This window comes from Somniosus microcephalus, chromosome 5 (genome assembly GCF_052327205.1).
Source record: "Somniosus microcephalus isolate GS21.2 chromosome 5, FLI_Smic_1.0, whole genome shotgun sequence".
NCBI classification, from domain to species: domain Eukaryota; kingdom Metazoa; phylum Chordata; class Chondrichthyes; order Squaliformes; family Somniosidae; genus Somniosus; species Somniosus microcephalus.
The window spans coordinates 286,266,238-286,282,787 of record NC_140991.1 but is presented as its reverse complement, the minus strand read 5'-3'; the positions used below and the strand labels follow the sequence as shown (position 1 = coordinate 286,282,787).

General features: G+C 44.2%; 1 protein-coding gene across 8 annotated transcripts in view; it reads left to right on the top strand.

The window, feature by feature from the left end:
• The window catches only part of cep72 (centrosomal protein 72), a 208,521-nt gene that overhangs the window by 142,621 nt on the left and 49,350 nt on the right, over positions 1-16,550 (top strand). For 7 of the 8 annotated variants that reach the window (XM_085989102.1, XM_085989099.1, XM_085989100.1 and 4 more), the window contains 2 exons: positions 7,128-7,426; positions 9,657-9,810. The exons of the other annotated variant lie outside the window; for it this stretch is intronic. In XM_085989102.1, coding sequence (XP_085845228.1) covers positions 7,128-7,426; positions 9,657-9,810 — 453 coding nt within the window. The remainder of the gene's footprint in view (positions 1-7,127; positions 7,427-9,656; positions 9,811-16,550) is intronic. 8 annotated transcript variants of the gene reach the window in all.

The window sequence follows — 16,550 nt, the reverse complement described above, 5'->3', positions numbered from 1 at the left end:
AACGCGTGCGCAGGAGAGGCAGCGCGTGCGCATCGAACTTACGTTTTTTTTGCAGGTTTTCCCGGGAAGGTAAGTCTCCAGAAGTTAGACATGTAAAAAGCAGTCGCAAGGCCTGCTTTTTACAAGGTAAGTGGTGAATTAATTAAAATTAAAACATTTTTTCCACAGGTTTATTATTTTTAAATACTTTAAAGAAAGGTAAGTTTATTTTTAGCCCCGTTAGAAGATAAAATTATTTTTTTCAAAAATTTAAATTATTGTTTAAAATAGTTATTTAATGTAATTTATAGTTTATTTTAAAAATGTGATTTAAAAAAAATTTTATTTGAAGATTTAGTGATGTTTTGGGGCTTATAGTATTTATAAGTTTGACAGGTCTTCCTGTCAAACTTATGAATGAAGCATTCCCTGCTACCATTGGCTCTCCATGGCCCATGTGATCCCAGGGGACGCATCGAACTAACTACGCCTCTGGGATACGCAAGCACTGTGCGCCGGCAGTTGGAGGAGGCCCAGGATCGGAATCCCACGCGGGCCCACAGCTCAACAGCCGGCGCGGTAGGTAAGTGCAGGTCGGGGGCTTGCACCTGCGGGAAGCCCCCGACCCAAATTTCTGGGCCATTGTCCCCAAGTGCATACAGAGCATTAGTCTGTTCATCGAGTTCATTGTCATTGAGAAAGAGACGCATCACATTATTACCATGGTGACTGATGGGACATCTACAAGAAAGAGCTGTGTAAAGTTCAGAGTAGATTAAATGAAATGTGAAGTACTGACATGGTAATCTGTAGACTGTGCAAAAAAAAATGGTATTCTTGACAGTTTTAGATGTAGGTGCAAAAGTGCTGCATTCTTAACCAGAGTTTAAAAGTGCAACATACCACAGCACCGTGGTACAGGGAGCCATTCAAGTGGAGGGAGCAAAAAGAAATGTGGTAGTGGTAGGGGAAAGTATAGTTAGAGGGATAGACACTGTTCTCTGCAGCCAAGAGCGTGAGTCCGAAGGGTAAAGGACATCTCCTCTGGACTGGAGAGGAACTTAGAGTGGGAGGGGAAAGATCCAGTTGTCGTGGTCCATGTAGGTACCAACGACATAGGTAGGACAAAGAAAGAGGTTCTGCTGAGGGAGTATGAGCAGCTAGGGGCTAAATTAAAAAGCAGAACCACAAAGGTAATAATCTCTGGATTACTACCTGAGCCACGTGCAAATTGGCATAGGGTAAATAAGATCAGAGAGATGAAGGAGTGGCTCAAAGATTGGTGTGGGAGAAATGGGTTTTGATTCCTGGGGCACTGACACCAGTACTGGGGTAAAAGGGAGCTGTTCTGTCGGGACGGGCTTCATTCGAGCCAGGCTGGGACCAGTGTCCTGGCGAATCGATAGGGCTGCAGATAGGGCTTTAAACTAAATAGTGGGGGGGGAGGGATCCGCAGAGCAGAAATTTAAAAAATCAAAGAAAAATGAGAAGGCAAAAGTGCAGGGTAGCAATAGAGATAATGATAACCAGAGTGTGACAGGAAGGGACAGAGTGCATCAGAAAGAGGGATCAAAGTAGGGAAAAATGGTAAAAAGACAAAATTAAAAGCTCTATATCTGAACGCACGCAGCATTTGTAACAAGATAGATGAGTTGACAGCACAAATAGAAATAAATGGGTATGATTTGATAGCCATTACAGGGACGTGGTTGCAAGGTGACCAAGGCTGGGAACTGAATATTCAGGGGTATTTGCCATTTTGTAAGGATAGGCAGAAAGGAAAAGGAGGTAGTGTAGCTCTGTTAATAAGGGATGAGATCAGTGCAGTAATGAGAAATTATATTGGCTTAGAAGATCAAGACATAGAATCAGTTTGGGTGGAGATAAGAAATAATAAGGGTAAGAAGTCACTGGCGGGAGTGGTCAACGGGCCCCCAAACAGTAGCCACACTGTAGGACAGAGTATAAATCAAGAAGTAATAGAGGCTTGTAAGAAAGATACGGCTATAATCATGGGAGATTTTAATCTTCATATTGATTGGACCAAGCAAATTGGCAAAGCTAGACTTGAAAAAGAGTTCTTAGAGTGTATGCGAGATGGTTTCTTGGAACAATACGTTGTGGAACCAACCAGGGAGCAGACTATTTTAGATCTGATAATGTGTAACGAGGCTGGATTAATTAATGATCTCGAAGTGAAGGATCCTCTTGGGAAAAGTGATCATAGCATGGTAGAATTTCAAATTGAGTTTAAGGGTGAGAAAGCTAGGTCTCAAACTAGAGTCCTGAACTTAAATAAAGGTAATTACAAAGGTATGAAGGCAGACTTAGTTAAACTGGACTGGGAAAATATATTACAGGGTAAGACTGTAGAAAAGCAGTGGCAAACATTTAAGGAAATATTTCATAACTCTCAGCAAAGATATAGTCCAGTGAGAAAGAAAGACTAAGAGAAGGATGAACCATCCGTGGCTAACTAAGGAAGTAAAGGATGGTATCAAATTGAAAACAAAGGCATACAATGTTGCGAAGAATAGTGGAAGACCAGAAGATTGGGAAATTTTTAAAAACCAGCAAAGGACGACTAACAAAATGATAAAGAGAGAGAAGATAGCTTATGAAAGTAAGCTAGCAAGAAATATAAAAACAGACAGTAAGAGCTTCTACAGGTATATAAAAAGGAAGAGAGTAGCTAAAGTAAACGTTGGTCCCCTAGAGGATGAGTCTGGGGAATTCATAATGGGAAACAGGGAAATGGCGGAGACTTTGAACAAATATTTTGTATCGGTCTTCACGGTAGAAGACACTAAAAGCATCCCAATAATGGATAATCAAGGGGCTATTGGGGTGGTGGGGGGGAACCTAAAACAATCACTATCACCAGAGAAAAAGTACTAGGCAAACTAATGGGACTAAAGGTGGACAAGTCCCCTCGACCCGATGGCGTGCATCCTAGGGTCTTAAAAGAGGTGGCTGCAGAGATAGTGGATGCATAGGTTGTAATCTGCTAAAATTCCCTGGATTCTGGAGAGGTCTCAGCGGACTGGAAAACCGCAAATGTAACACCCCTATTTAAGAAAGGAGGGAGACAGAAAGCAAGCAACCATAGACCAGTTAGCCTAACATCTGTCATTGGGAAAATGCTGGAGTCCATCATTAAGGAAGTGGTATCAGGACATTTAGAAAATCATAATATAGTCAAGCAGAGTCAGCATGGCTTTATGAAAGGCAAATCATGTTTGACAAATTTGCTGGAGTTCTTTGAGGATGTAACGAGCAGGGTAGATAAAGGGGAACCAGTAGATGTCGTGTATTTGGATTGCCAGAAGGCATTCGATAAGGTGCCACATAAAAGGTTACTGCACAAGATAAGAGCTCATGGGGTTGAGGGTAATATATTAGCATGGATAGAGGATTGGCTAACTGACAGAAAACAGAGAGTCGGGATAAATGGGTCATTTACAGGTTGGCAAACTGTAACTAGTGGGGTGCTGCAGGGATCAGTGCTGGGGCCTCAACTATTTACAATCTATATTAATGACTTGGATGAAGGGACCAAGTGTAATGTAGCCAAATTTGCTGCTGATACAAAGATAGGTGGGAAAGCAAATTGTGCAGAGGATGCAAAGAATCTCCAAAGGAATATAGATAGGCTAAGTGAGTGGGCATAAATCTGGCAGATGGAGTATAATGTGGGAAAATGCAAGGTTATCCACTTTGGTAGGAAAAATAAAAAAGCAAATTATTATTTAAATGGGGAGAGATTACAAAATGCTGAGATACAGAGGGATCTGGGGGTCCTTGTACATGAATCACAAAAAGTTAGCATGCAGGTACAGCAAGTAATTAGGAGGACAAATGGAATGTTGGCCTTTATTGCAAAGGGAATGGAGTATAAAAGTAGGGAAGTCCTGTTACAACTGTACAGGGCGTTGGTGAGAGCACACCTGGAGTACTGCATACAGTTTTAGTCTCCTCATTTAAGGAAGGAGGCAGTTCAGAGAAAGTTCACGAGGTTGATTCCGGAGATGAAGGGGTTGTCTTATGAAGAAAGGTTGAGCAGGTTGGGCCTATACTCATTGGAGTTTAGAAGAATGAGAGGGGATCTTATTGAAACATATAAGATTTTGAAGGGGCTTGACAGGGTAGATGCAGAGAGGATGAGGGGGTACCCATTTAAAACGGAAATGAGGAGGAATTTCTTCTCTGAGGGTCGTGAATCTTTGGAATTCTCTTCCCCAGAGAGCTGGGTCATTGAATATATTTAAGTTGGAAATAGACAGATCTTTGAACGATAAGGGAGTCAAGGGTTATGGGGAGCGGGCAGGGAAGTGGAGTTGAGGCCAAGATCAGATCAGCCATGATCCTATTGAATGGCGGAGCAGGCTCGAGGGGCTAAATGACCTACTTCTGCTCCTACGTCTTATGTTCTTTTGTTCTTATATGAACATAAGGAACAGGAGTAGGCCATTCAGCCCCTCGAGCCTGTTCCGCCATTCAATGAGATCATGGCTGATTTGCTACCTAACTCCATATACCTGCCTTTGGCCCATATCCCTTATTACCTTTTCATTAACAAAAAGCTATCAATCTCCGATTTAAAGTTAACACTTGATCTAGCATCAATTGCCGTTTGCGGAAGAGAGTTCCAAACTTCTACCACCCTTCGTGTGTAGAAGTGTTTCCTATTTTCACTCCTGAAAGGTCTGGCTCTAATTTTTAGACTATGCCCCCTAGCCCTAGACTCCCTAACCAGCGGAAATAGTTTATCTCTATCTACCCTATCTGTTCCCCTTAATATCCTGAAAACTTTGATCAGATCACCCCTTAACCTTCTAAATTCTGGGGAATACAACCCTAATTTGTGTAATCTCTCCTTATAACTTAACCTTTGAAGTCCGGGCATCATTCTGGTAAACCTATGCTGCACTCCCTCCAAGGCCAATATATCCTTCCTAAGGTGTGGTGCCCAGAACTGCTCACAGTACTCCAGGTGTGGTCTAACTAGGGTTTTGTACAGCTGCAGCATAACTTCTACCCCCTTGTACTCTAGTCCTCTAGATATAAAGGCCAGCATTCCATGAGCCTTTTTGATTATTTTCTGTACCTGTTCATGACATTTTAATGATCTATGTACCTGAACTCCCGAAGTCTCTTTGAACCTCCACTGCTTTTAGCTTTGTACCATTTAGAAAGTACCCTGTTCTATACTTTTTAGGTCCAAAGTGGATGACCTCACATTTGCTTACATTGAAATCCATTTGCCAGTTTTCCCCATTCTCTTAATCTCAATGTCCCTTTGTAATTTTATGCCTTCATCTACACTGCCTACAATGCTGCCTATCTTTGTGTCATCGGCAAATTTGGATATATGACTTTCTATGCCATCATCTAAGTCGTTAATAAATATTGTGAATCGTTGAGGCCCCAACACAGATCCCTGCAGGACACCACTAGTCACCTCCTGCCAATTTGAGTACCTACCCATTATCCCTACTCTGTCTCCTGCCACTCAGCCAATTTCCTAACCAGATCAATAATTTGCCCTCAATTCCGTGGGCTTCTGCCTTAGATAACAAATGTGTAGGACCTGAAAAAGACAGTAGTCAATTGATTATCTTATAAACCCTGGGTTTGATTTGAACACAGATGTTTACAGCACAAAAGCAGATTGTTCAGCCCATTGTAATTCTTTGTTAGAGAAATCCAAAACTGATCCCACTGTTCTGCTCGTTCCCCATATTATTTTGTTTACGGAGGTGCACAATAATGGTCTGCTTTTTGAGACTTGTTTATAGAGGGGGTGGGGGAAGGTCACAACTGCTCCTAATTCCTATTTCATCACTGATTATAATGGAACAGAATTCGTTTTGAGGTAATTCTTGGAGAAGTTACGTGGATAGACTGGAGAAGCTGGGGTTGTTCTCCTTAGGGCAGAGAAGGTTGAGAGGAGATTTAATAGAAGTGTTCAAAATCATGAGGGGTCTAGACAGAGTAGATAGAGAGAAACTGTTCCCATTGGTGGAAGGGTCGAGAGCCAGAGGACACAGATTTAAGGTGATTGGCAGAAGAACCAAAGGCGACATGAGGAAAAACAGCGAGTGGTTAGGATCTGGAATGCACTGCCTGAAAGGGTGGTGGAGGCAGATTGAATTGTGGCTTCCAAAAGGGAATTGGTTAAGTACCTGAAGGAAAAAAATTTGCAGGGCTGTGGGGAAAGGCGGGGGAGTGCTCTTGCAGAGAGCCGGCATGGGCAAAATGGCCGCCTTCTGTGCTGTAACCATTCTATGATTCTATGGGCTGGATTTTACCAACCTCGGCGGGTATGGGAAGGGTGATGTCAGTGGCAGGTCCCGGCCTCGCTGCTGGCTCCAGCCCGCTGTCCAAAATGATTTTCCCCTGATTGGGCTTGTTAAATCTGCCCAGTGCCATTTGCACCTATGTTAGGGAAAGCTTTGGGGAGCTGGGTACGCAGTGGTATTGATGCACCCAATTTCTATAATGGCAATCTTTAAGAAAGAGTGCCTCTCTTGCTCAGCTGAAGGACCTCCTACGGCCTCGGTGTAGTTGATGTAGGCACAGTGTAGCTAGAAAGTAAATAAAAATGACAGGCGCTTATTACTCTCATTCACCTCTCTAGCACTGTTTTAGTGTGTCAATATAAAGGCATGTTCAGCTCCCCCACTCCGTGACTGCAATATCTGGTTTGATTTGAGGACTGTGCTGATTTTTTCCAACTTCAGCTGGGATGGCAGTCAGGGAACAACAATTAGATTCAATTCCCCAGGGCCGGGGAAGTGCTGCACTGTCAGAAGTTCCATCTTTTGGATGAGACGCTAAACCGAGGCCCCACCTGCCCTCTCAGGTGGACCTAAAAGATTCCACTGTACTATTCAAAGAAGATATGGGGAGTTCTCCCCAGTATCCTGGCCAACACTTATCCTTCAACCAACACCACAAAAACAGGTTAACTGGTCATTTATCTCATTGCAGTTTGTGGGGACCTTGCTGTGTGCAAATTGGTTACTGCATTTGCCTACAATACAACAGTGACTACACTTCATAAGCAATCAATTGTGAAGGGCTTTGGAACATCCCGAGGCATTACAGAAATACAAGTTCGTTATAACGTATAATATTCCCCACAGGCTCCTCTCACAATCCTCCTGCACCAGGACATCAACTTCCCAGATCGACGGTGCCTTGCACTTTCACTGGTTCCTTGCCGGCCAGTGAGGTGAATGGAGAGAACCCGAAGGCCAGGGACCAACCTGTCAGGCTGGTGCATAATCATCCCGCAGCGACGCTTAAACTACAGGGCGGGCATCCCACTGCAGGCCTGACTGCGCCAGCCTCTCGCCACAACCAAACTGAGGAGCCACGTGTCAGAAGGCAGCCTGCCAGTCACGATCGGAGGAGCAACGGTACTAGCAATAGAGGCTGTGAGGTGAGTCACTCTACTCAACACAAGTGATGGGACCCCCTGCCCTTAGAGAAGGGGAAGGCAAGCGGGACTTAAACTGACTGTATAACTTCACAAGACAAAAGATTTTAAATACACTAAAACAAAAGCAAACTACTGCGGATGCTGGAAACCTGAAATAAAAACAGAAAATGCTGGAAAACACTCAGTAGGTCAGACAGCAGCAGCGACCTGAAACATTAACTCTGTTTCTCTCTCTCCACAGATGCTGCCTGTTGTTTCCAGCGTTTTCTGTTTTTATTTTAGGATTTTCATTGGGCCGTGGAGGCGTGTGCGGGGTTAAAATCCCGAAATCGGGGGGGGGCACGAACTCATCCCACCCCCAACCCGCCTCCATGCCAGTTTCAAAGGAGGCGGGTACCTGACCTGCACTGGGACCCGCCTCCCCGAGGCGGGAAGGGGATTAGTGCCAATTAACTGCCTGTTAACAGGTAGTTAACAGGCAGTTTTTAGCCTAATCCCTATTTTCATTTTTGAAGTGTGGGATTCCCGACGGCTTCAAACCACGCCAAATTAGTGAGGCGGACCGTCGGGCTGAAGGGTTTGGAGGGGTCGAGATGTCCAGTGTTCAGGTGAGTGATGGGTGCATGAGTGCAGAGGTAAGTGTGTTTGGTGTGTTTAAAGAAGTTTTACTTACCTTTACAGCCTTCCTTCCTTCAGGTCTCGGGAGTCCCTCATCTCACTGGCACAGAAAGCAGAATGGCCGCAATCTGTCAAAAATTGCAGCATTCAGCTTTCTGTTCCAGAGAGATCTCTAAATCATCCTGAGAGGAAGGAATTAACTTGGGAGTACAGATTGTCAGCGTTTGATAGCTTCAAAGAGCTGTGAAACGCTGATATTTCATCTGTCAAACGGTCTTGACAGATGAAATATCAATCTGTGACGTCACCTGTTGCCAGGTGGCCCTTAATTAGCCTGCTGCGGGCTCAACAAGGTCAATCAAGTCAAAATCGCGTGGTTTGGCTACAACTCGATAGAGGCGTGACTACAACCCTGAAAGTTGTAGTCCCACCTCCTCAATGAAAATCCAGCCCATTGATTGGCAGAATCGGAGTGCCAACGTCATCGCAAGCACCTGACTTATCAAGACCAGCCCGAATTACTGACACAGCACTTTGCTGTCATGTCGTCAAAGATTCAACTTGCGAAGTAGCTGTTTCTCTCCCAAGAATGCTGAGGTTCTTCCTCTACTTTCTACAGGGAAAATTTGATTCAGTAGTTGGTTCTTGTGGGGGTTTTTTTAAGCCCCCAGCGTAGGACACAACTGTTCGGACTGCTTGTTTTGAAAGCGGTTGCCCTCTATCTTGTTTTCTGATGCCAGCATCCTAACTGCGTTGAAGTGGAGACCCTGCGGTTGAACGTTCAGAACCAAAAGGCTACCTGGACTGGATGCACAAAACATCATAACCCGCTGCACGATGGCATCAGTCGGATGCTGGTCTGCGTCCAACACGTTGCTGCCTGGCAACAACCCTGGGGCATGTGCCTTGCTTGAGTTCGTACTATGTGAAAAGTACCCCTGAATGGCTCCATGCTTGCATGGCAGTGTGACGATTAGAGTGGGCAATTTGCAGTGTTGACGCTGCCCAGTTTGTGACCGAATGCAGTTCATTCCCTGCAGCACAATTTTCCAGTTTAAACAGGGGGTTGTCTGATTTGTGAATAGAAATCAGTATTTTTCAAGCGAGCATTCTGGATAGCATGTCCCTGCTGTGACCAGTTCTTCCTAAACTTAAACCAGGTGATCTATTCCCTGTCGGATGAGCCTGCACCACACAAGAATAGCAATGAAATCAAAACAGAAAATGCTGGAAATACTCAGCAGGTCAGGCAGCATCTGTGGAGAGAGAAACAGAGTTAACGTTTCTGGTCAATGACCTTTCATCAGAATAATAGTAATAATACTGTCCTTTGCGGATAAAATTGAATGAATTCGCTCACAACGTGGGAGGTATAACTGGCAGTGGATTGTCTTAGTGAGTAAACATTTCTGGATTATTTTCTCCCTTTAACAAAAGTAGGTTATCACTATTATTGTCAGCACTGGGCAGTTCATTTTGCCAGTTGTTAGCTTGAGCAGATGCTGTGATGCAATTGGCAACAGCTGATGTATAATTTTGTTGGGGCTGTGTAAAAACAGTCACGTCTGAATTTTTAACTACTTTTCTCTGCTGTATGATTTCCATTTTACAGACAGTTCAATCGATATCCTGTGACGTACTGTCTATAGAATGTCCAGCAGTTGATGCAAATTTCTTTAACCCAAACCTCATGGATAGTTTTCTAGATCTAGTTGACAGATACTGGAATGGATTTAAGTCTCTCCATTGTAATGAAACATTTCTGAGTGAGTACTGTGCAATTTCCTTTCATAAATTTACGGTTCTTTCAAAGGATGGATGTGCTGTAGTTTAATGATAAAATGCTTGCTACCCTACCTTTTCCACTTACCTTGGTGTCAGCCATGACTCAATGGGTAGCACTCTCGCCTCTGTCAAAACGTTGTGGGTTCAATCCCCACTCCAGAGACTTGAGCACCAGGGTGGTGCTTCAGTGCAGTACGGAGGGAGTGCTGCACTGTCGGAGATGCCGTCTTTCGGATGAGACGTTAAACCGAGGCCTTGCCTGCCCTCTCAGGTGGATGTAAAAGATCCAATGGCACTATTTCGAAGAAGAGCAAGGGAGTTCTCCCTAGACTCGATGACTACACTTCAAAAATGCTTCATTATCTTTGGGATGGCCAGAGGTCGTGAGAAGCGCTATATAATTGCAAATCCTTCCTTCTTATCACTGAAGATTCTGACCAAGTAATAACCAAGGGTGTTGAGTAAAGTCCAAGAGTGAAACTAAGGCCTTCCCTCCTACTTCACAATGGTTCAAATGAGGGTAAATATGAAGTTCTTCCTCATCGCTGTAACAGTTTAAAAAAAAAATAAACAGAATCTCTTATTGATTTTCAGCTCTGTGATGAGTTGCCATTTTAGGCTTTGCATCACCCTAAGAAGCCCACCCAATGACACCAATCACTGGTTAGTCATAAATGGCTCCATAGGAGCAATAGCTTTCGTTTCAATCACTAGATCTCCAAGTTAGGGACAGTCGGTAATGGCTGATTGCACTGTACCAACCTTCCTTGAGTCAAACGCCTTGCAGTTAGTATCCGGATTCGTCCGGAATGCCGATCCACAAGATTCATTATGGAGCCGCTCCATGATGCTCCAGCAACTGACTTCATCAGAGTCTTCAGAGACCCAAATGGTTGGATCGTCACAAGTTTGAAAATCAACAAAATGGAATCCTCCTACCAGTTAGAAGAGATTTTTGCTTCATTGCTTAGATGGGGGAGTACTTTATATTGAAAGCATCTCTCTCTACAGTATTTTTTTTTAGCTTCGAAAACTGAGAGATAACCCACGGAGAAGTCATGTGATTGTAGCAAAAGGATAGAGTTTGTACGATTTATTGTATTGGACGACTGTTGGGGCAAACAAAGAATGAGAAAGATCCTACCGAAGATAGTGGGCCATATTTTCCGATCGGAGGCCTCCTGCGTGCGGTGGCCTCCGATCTGGAAAAATCTACAAACTTACCTGAGGGCTCCCGAGGCGCCTATACTTCCGCTCCTGGGCCTCTCCAAAATCCCAAGTGTGCAGGGCCCACGTATCCCAGAGGTGCAGGCAGTTCGCAAGCATCCCTGGGATCATGGGGAGCCAATAGAAGAGGGGAATCTCCCTTCATACATTTGACAGACCTGTCAAACATATGAATGGAGATCATCCCAAAAACATAGTAAAACTTTAAATACATTTTTTTTAAATCACCTTTTTAAAATTAGTTGAAATTACAATAAATTAATTATTTTAAACAAAAATTTAATTTTTTGAAAAAAATAAAGGTTTTTACGGGGCTAAAAATATACTGACATTTTTAAAAGTATTTTTAAATGATAAATGAGTGAAATTAAAAAAAAAACAACTTTTTTTCAACTCTTCCTGGTAAAAGCAGGCCTTACCCCTGCTTTTACCAGGCATAAGAATTCTAAGGGTTTTCTGCGGGCGGAGGTTCTCCAGAAAGCAGAACTCTCTGCCCGCAGAGGCCCTTCTCTAGGGCAGCCTGTCGAGCATTCTTGACAGATCAGAAATGCCGGGTTTTAGCACATGCGCTGTGCATGCCTGAATCTGGCATTTCCGATGTCCCTACGGGTGGGTACACAGCGCATAGGGATCGGAATATACGGCCCAGTATTTTTCACTATCTACAAATAAGGACGTGGCAGAATTAAAAAAGGCCATCAAGCTCATTCTTTCCATGTACTGTGTCCAATCTGTCCTATAGTGGATCTAGCCCACTTGTTTAAATCTCCATTCCAGACCAACCTGGATGCTGATTGGATGGAAAGTTCTGCTTAAATACTCATGATCCACCAATGTGATTGTAGTGTATGTGCCTTTAAGAGCCCCAGGTGTGCTGTAATGCCGGTAATGGCCACTCGGGCTATATAAGCCTGTATATTGTGTATATCCGTTAGAACCCCCCCCAGACTTTGCTTAGTAAACACCTATGAACCAACTCCTGTCTTCAGTGTCTTTATCAACACATGGACACTACAGTGGCGACGAAGTGGAAACGGACTTACCTGCAATTCGGCAGCACCTCCAGGACATCGATTCCTTGGGCGTCCAGAAGACTCAAGGAAGTGAGAGAAGCTGTGGTTTCACCAGCTGGCCAAGCTGGTGGCAGGTACTGCGCTAATCCTTCCTGGGCGTCAGGCTGGGGCTCCAGCGACTGGCTCTACAGCTGAGACAGGCAGCGAAATCAGAGGCAAGCAATAACGGACTGGGAGGGAGCACTCGGGAGATGGCCGGCGCGGCAAGCAGGTCAGCATTCAGACCTGCAGAGAAAGTCCGGCGGGAACGAGTCTCCAACTGTAAACAAATAAAAAAACAAAGAACGGAAACCGCGGGAAACAGCGTTGTCATCGGCAGCAGCGGCGGGAAGCGCCATATCTTTTCTGAAATGCCTAAGTCTGGCAATATTGATGCTTTTGATAGCGAAATAGAGGATTGGACCACATACGTGGAAAGAGTAGAGTTATATTGCACTGCAAATGGAATAGAAGATGAAAAAAAAGCTTCAGTACTGCTGAACCTAATGGGCGCAAAGGCATACGGGCTGTTACAAAATTTAATCACTCCAGCCAAACCAAAGGACAAGAATTTTAAAGAAATTGTTGATACCCTGCAGGAGCACTTAAACCCAACACCGCTGCTGATAGCGGAACGATTCAAATTCTTCAAGAGAAATCAACACAAGAATGAAAGTAACGCTGATTACCTAACCGAATTAAGAAAGCTATCAAAGTACTGCCAATTCGGGGCAGGACTAGCAGATTATCTTCGAGACAAATTCGTTTGCGGTCTCTTAAGTGAAGGAACACAAAAAAGGCTGCTTTCTGAAAAAGATTTAACATTGGACAAAGCTTTCAGTATGGCTGTATCATACGAAGCAGCAGCAAGAGGAGCTGCAGAGATACAACAAAAGAAACAGAACTTCAGCACCCATGAAATGACACAGGGTTTCGAAAGATGTTATCGCTGCGGCAGATCCACCCATAACCAGAAGGACTGCTGGTTCAAGGACAAAGCATGCAGGCAATGCGGATATTGGACACATTGCACGGGTATGCCGATCTGGACAAAATAAATCCACAGACAGAAAAAAAATAATTAATAAAGGAAAGTACAGGAAGGTACAAATGAGGACGGACAGTAGCTCCGAAGACCAGAAGAGCGATAGCGACTCCGAAAACAAGAGACTAAGCTGTCTCAAATTACATAATGTACTTGCCAAAGATGATTACCAAACCATTTGGGTTGCCCTCACGATAGCAGGGTCCCCTGTTAAAATGGAGCTAGATACAGGATCAGCTCGAACCGTAATAAATCGACGGGATTACGAGAGGCTATTTTCACATATATACCTCTAAAAGACACATCCATTATCTTAAAAACATATACGGGGCAGAAAGTATACCCCAAAGGAAAAATAAGGGTGCCTGTTGTATACAACGGCAAAGAAATACAAAAGTTGTATTTATACATTCTACAAGATGGTGGTCCACCGTTGTTGGGACGTGAATGGATCAGGAAGATACGTTTAGACTGGCACTCCATTCAGGCACTGACGGTGACCAGTAAGAAAATAAACAATGATGACATCATACCTGAACGATTAAAAGACATCTTGGCCAACGCCAAAGAAGTGTTTCAAGCGAAACTAGGAACCTTGAAAGGCATCACCGCCTCAATAAAAGTGGAAGATGCAGCAATTCCCAAATTTTTTAAGGCAAGACCGGTGCCATACGCAATTCGTCCAGCAGTCGAGGCAGAGCTGGAGAATTTGGAAAAGGCAGGCGTATTATCCAAAATAGATTGGAGCGAGTGGGCAACACCCATCGTTCCAGTCATGAAAAAAGCATTAAATAATGATAAATCTGCAGAACAGAGAAAAATTCGCATCTGTGGAGACTTCAAGGTGACTGTAAACCCGGTCCTTCACACAGTACAGTATCCTCTTCCAAGGATAGAAGATATTTTCGCCTCACTATCCGGAGGGAAACGTTTCACCAAAATTGACTTGGCACAGGCATATCTACAGATGGAGGTTGAGGAGGCCTCTAAAAAGTATCTCACGATAAACACACACAAAGGCCTGTACCAGTACAATCGACTGGTTTTTGGAGTAGCATCAGCTCCAGCTATCTGGCAAAGAGCTATGGAGCAAGTCCTGCAAGGGATTTCGGGGACTCAATGCTACCTAGACGACATCCTTGTAACAGGAGAAAACGACAACGAGCACCTTGCCAATTTGGAGCAGGTGCTCACTAGGCTGAAAGAACGGGGCCTACGAGCAAATCGCCCAAGTGCGAATTTTTCCAAAATCAGATATCATATTGTGGCCACATAATTAATAATGAAGGGTTGCATAAGTCACCTGAAAAAATTGAAGCGGTCATAAAAGCCCCAGCACCTGAAAATGTTTCACAATTAAGGTCGTTCCTGGGATTAATAAATTACTATCATAAATTTTTACCGAACTTATCAACTCTTCTACACCCTCTTAATGAACTTCTACAAACAGGAGTGATTTGGAAATGGAACGAAGACTGTAAATGTGCCTTCCATAAATGCAAAGACTTAATCACATCCGAAGAAGTTTTGGCTCATTACAACCCATCACTGCCAATCAGACTGGCGTGCGATGCATCCCCTTACGGCATAGGAGCAGTATTATCCCATAAATTCCCTGATGGCTCAGAATGACCGATAGCTTTTGCGTCACGCTCATTAAACTCAGCTGAGCGTAACTATGCCCAAACCGAAGCACTCAGCCTGGTATGGGGAGTGAAGAAATTCAACCATTACCTACACGGACAAAAATTTACCTTGTTGACTGACCATCAACCCCTCATCTCCATATTCAACCCTAAAAAGGGTGTTCCCATTATGACAGCGCAAAGGCTACAGAGGTGGTCCCTTTTTCTAGGGGCACACCAATACAACATAGAATACAAAGGATCAAAACAGCATGGGAATGCTGACGGTTTATCGCGCCTACCATTGCCAACGGTAGAAGAAGCACCTACAGTAGACCCAGTAGAGATGTTCCACTCTACCATAGTGGAATGTCTACCAGTAACAAATTCTGCCATTGAAAGGGAGACGAGAAATGACCCGACTCTCTCACGGGTCTACGATTTAACAGTGAAGGGATGGCCAGCACATGGCGAACCACTGTTGCCAGCATTCTCGCAAAGAAGAGAACAGCTGTCAGTGTGCCGAGGAACCTTGATGTGTGGATCCAGAGTGGTGATTCCACCCAAACTCCAGGATAAAGTGCTAAAGGAGCTTCACGAGGGGCATCTGGGTGGAGTGAAAATGAAGAACCTAGCCAGGGCGTTTGTATGGTAGCCAGGAGACATCGAAGAAATGACCAAGAGCTGCCTAGGATGCCAGAACGTCCAAAACGCTCCACCACAAGCCCCTCTACATCCATGGGAGTGGCCCTCATCTCCCTGGCAAAGGGTGCACATCGACTTTGCTGGTCCATTTATGGACTCAATGTTCTTAATCGCGGTTGATGCACACTCCAAGTGGCCGGAGGTAATAAAGATGTCCTCCACCACCACGGAAAAAACCATCACAGTATTAAGGACCATATTTGCCAGGAATGGGCTGCCGGAACAGATATGTTCTGATAATGGACCGCAATTTGTGTCCGAAGAATTCAGGAAGTTCTTAAAAAACAATGGGGTTAAGCACTACACGTCCGCCCCATACCATCCCGCCACCAATGGATTGGCTGAAAGGTTTGTCCAGACCTTCAAGAAGGCCATAAAGGCCATGGGTAATGAAGACATAAAACTTCAGCACAAGGTGGATAACTTCTTATTCGCATACAGGAATGCAACACATATGGTTACCAACCAAACTCCCGCCATGATGTTCTTCAATAGAAACCTAAGATGCCGGCTGGATTTGGTCAAGCCCAACATCAGAAGGGACGTGGAGAACCGGCAGTTTCAAGGCATGAATGAAAGGCCAACTAGAACCTTCCAGATAGGTCAACAAGTTTTGGCCCGGGACTACCGTACCGAGAAATGGCAGCCTGGAACTATCTGCACACGACTAGGACCACTGATGTATACCGTGGACATCAGAGAAAGCATAATAAGGCGCCATGCTGACCAAATCATAAAGTCATCCGAAAAGGGACAACCTACACCACAACTCTATACGTCTAACGATGAAATAGAGATACCCATATCTACCTCCGATCCGGTGATACTGGAACCCGATGAACCCGACACTGGCATTCAAGCCGAATCAGCCTTGCCAAAAGAACCTACTACACCACCAGAAACTACTACACCCCCGAGGCGTTATCCAGACCGAGTCAGGAAGCCTCCTGAGAGACTGACTTATAATTAATTAACTACAGCAATGTGTATATTATTTTTCTTATAACATGTAATTAATAATTACTTAAAATATGGTGTACTGGTTAACTAAAAGGGGAGGAATTGTA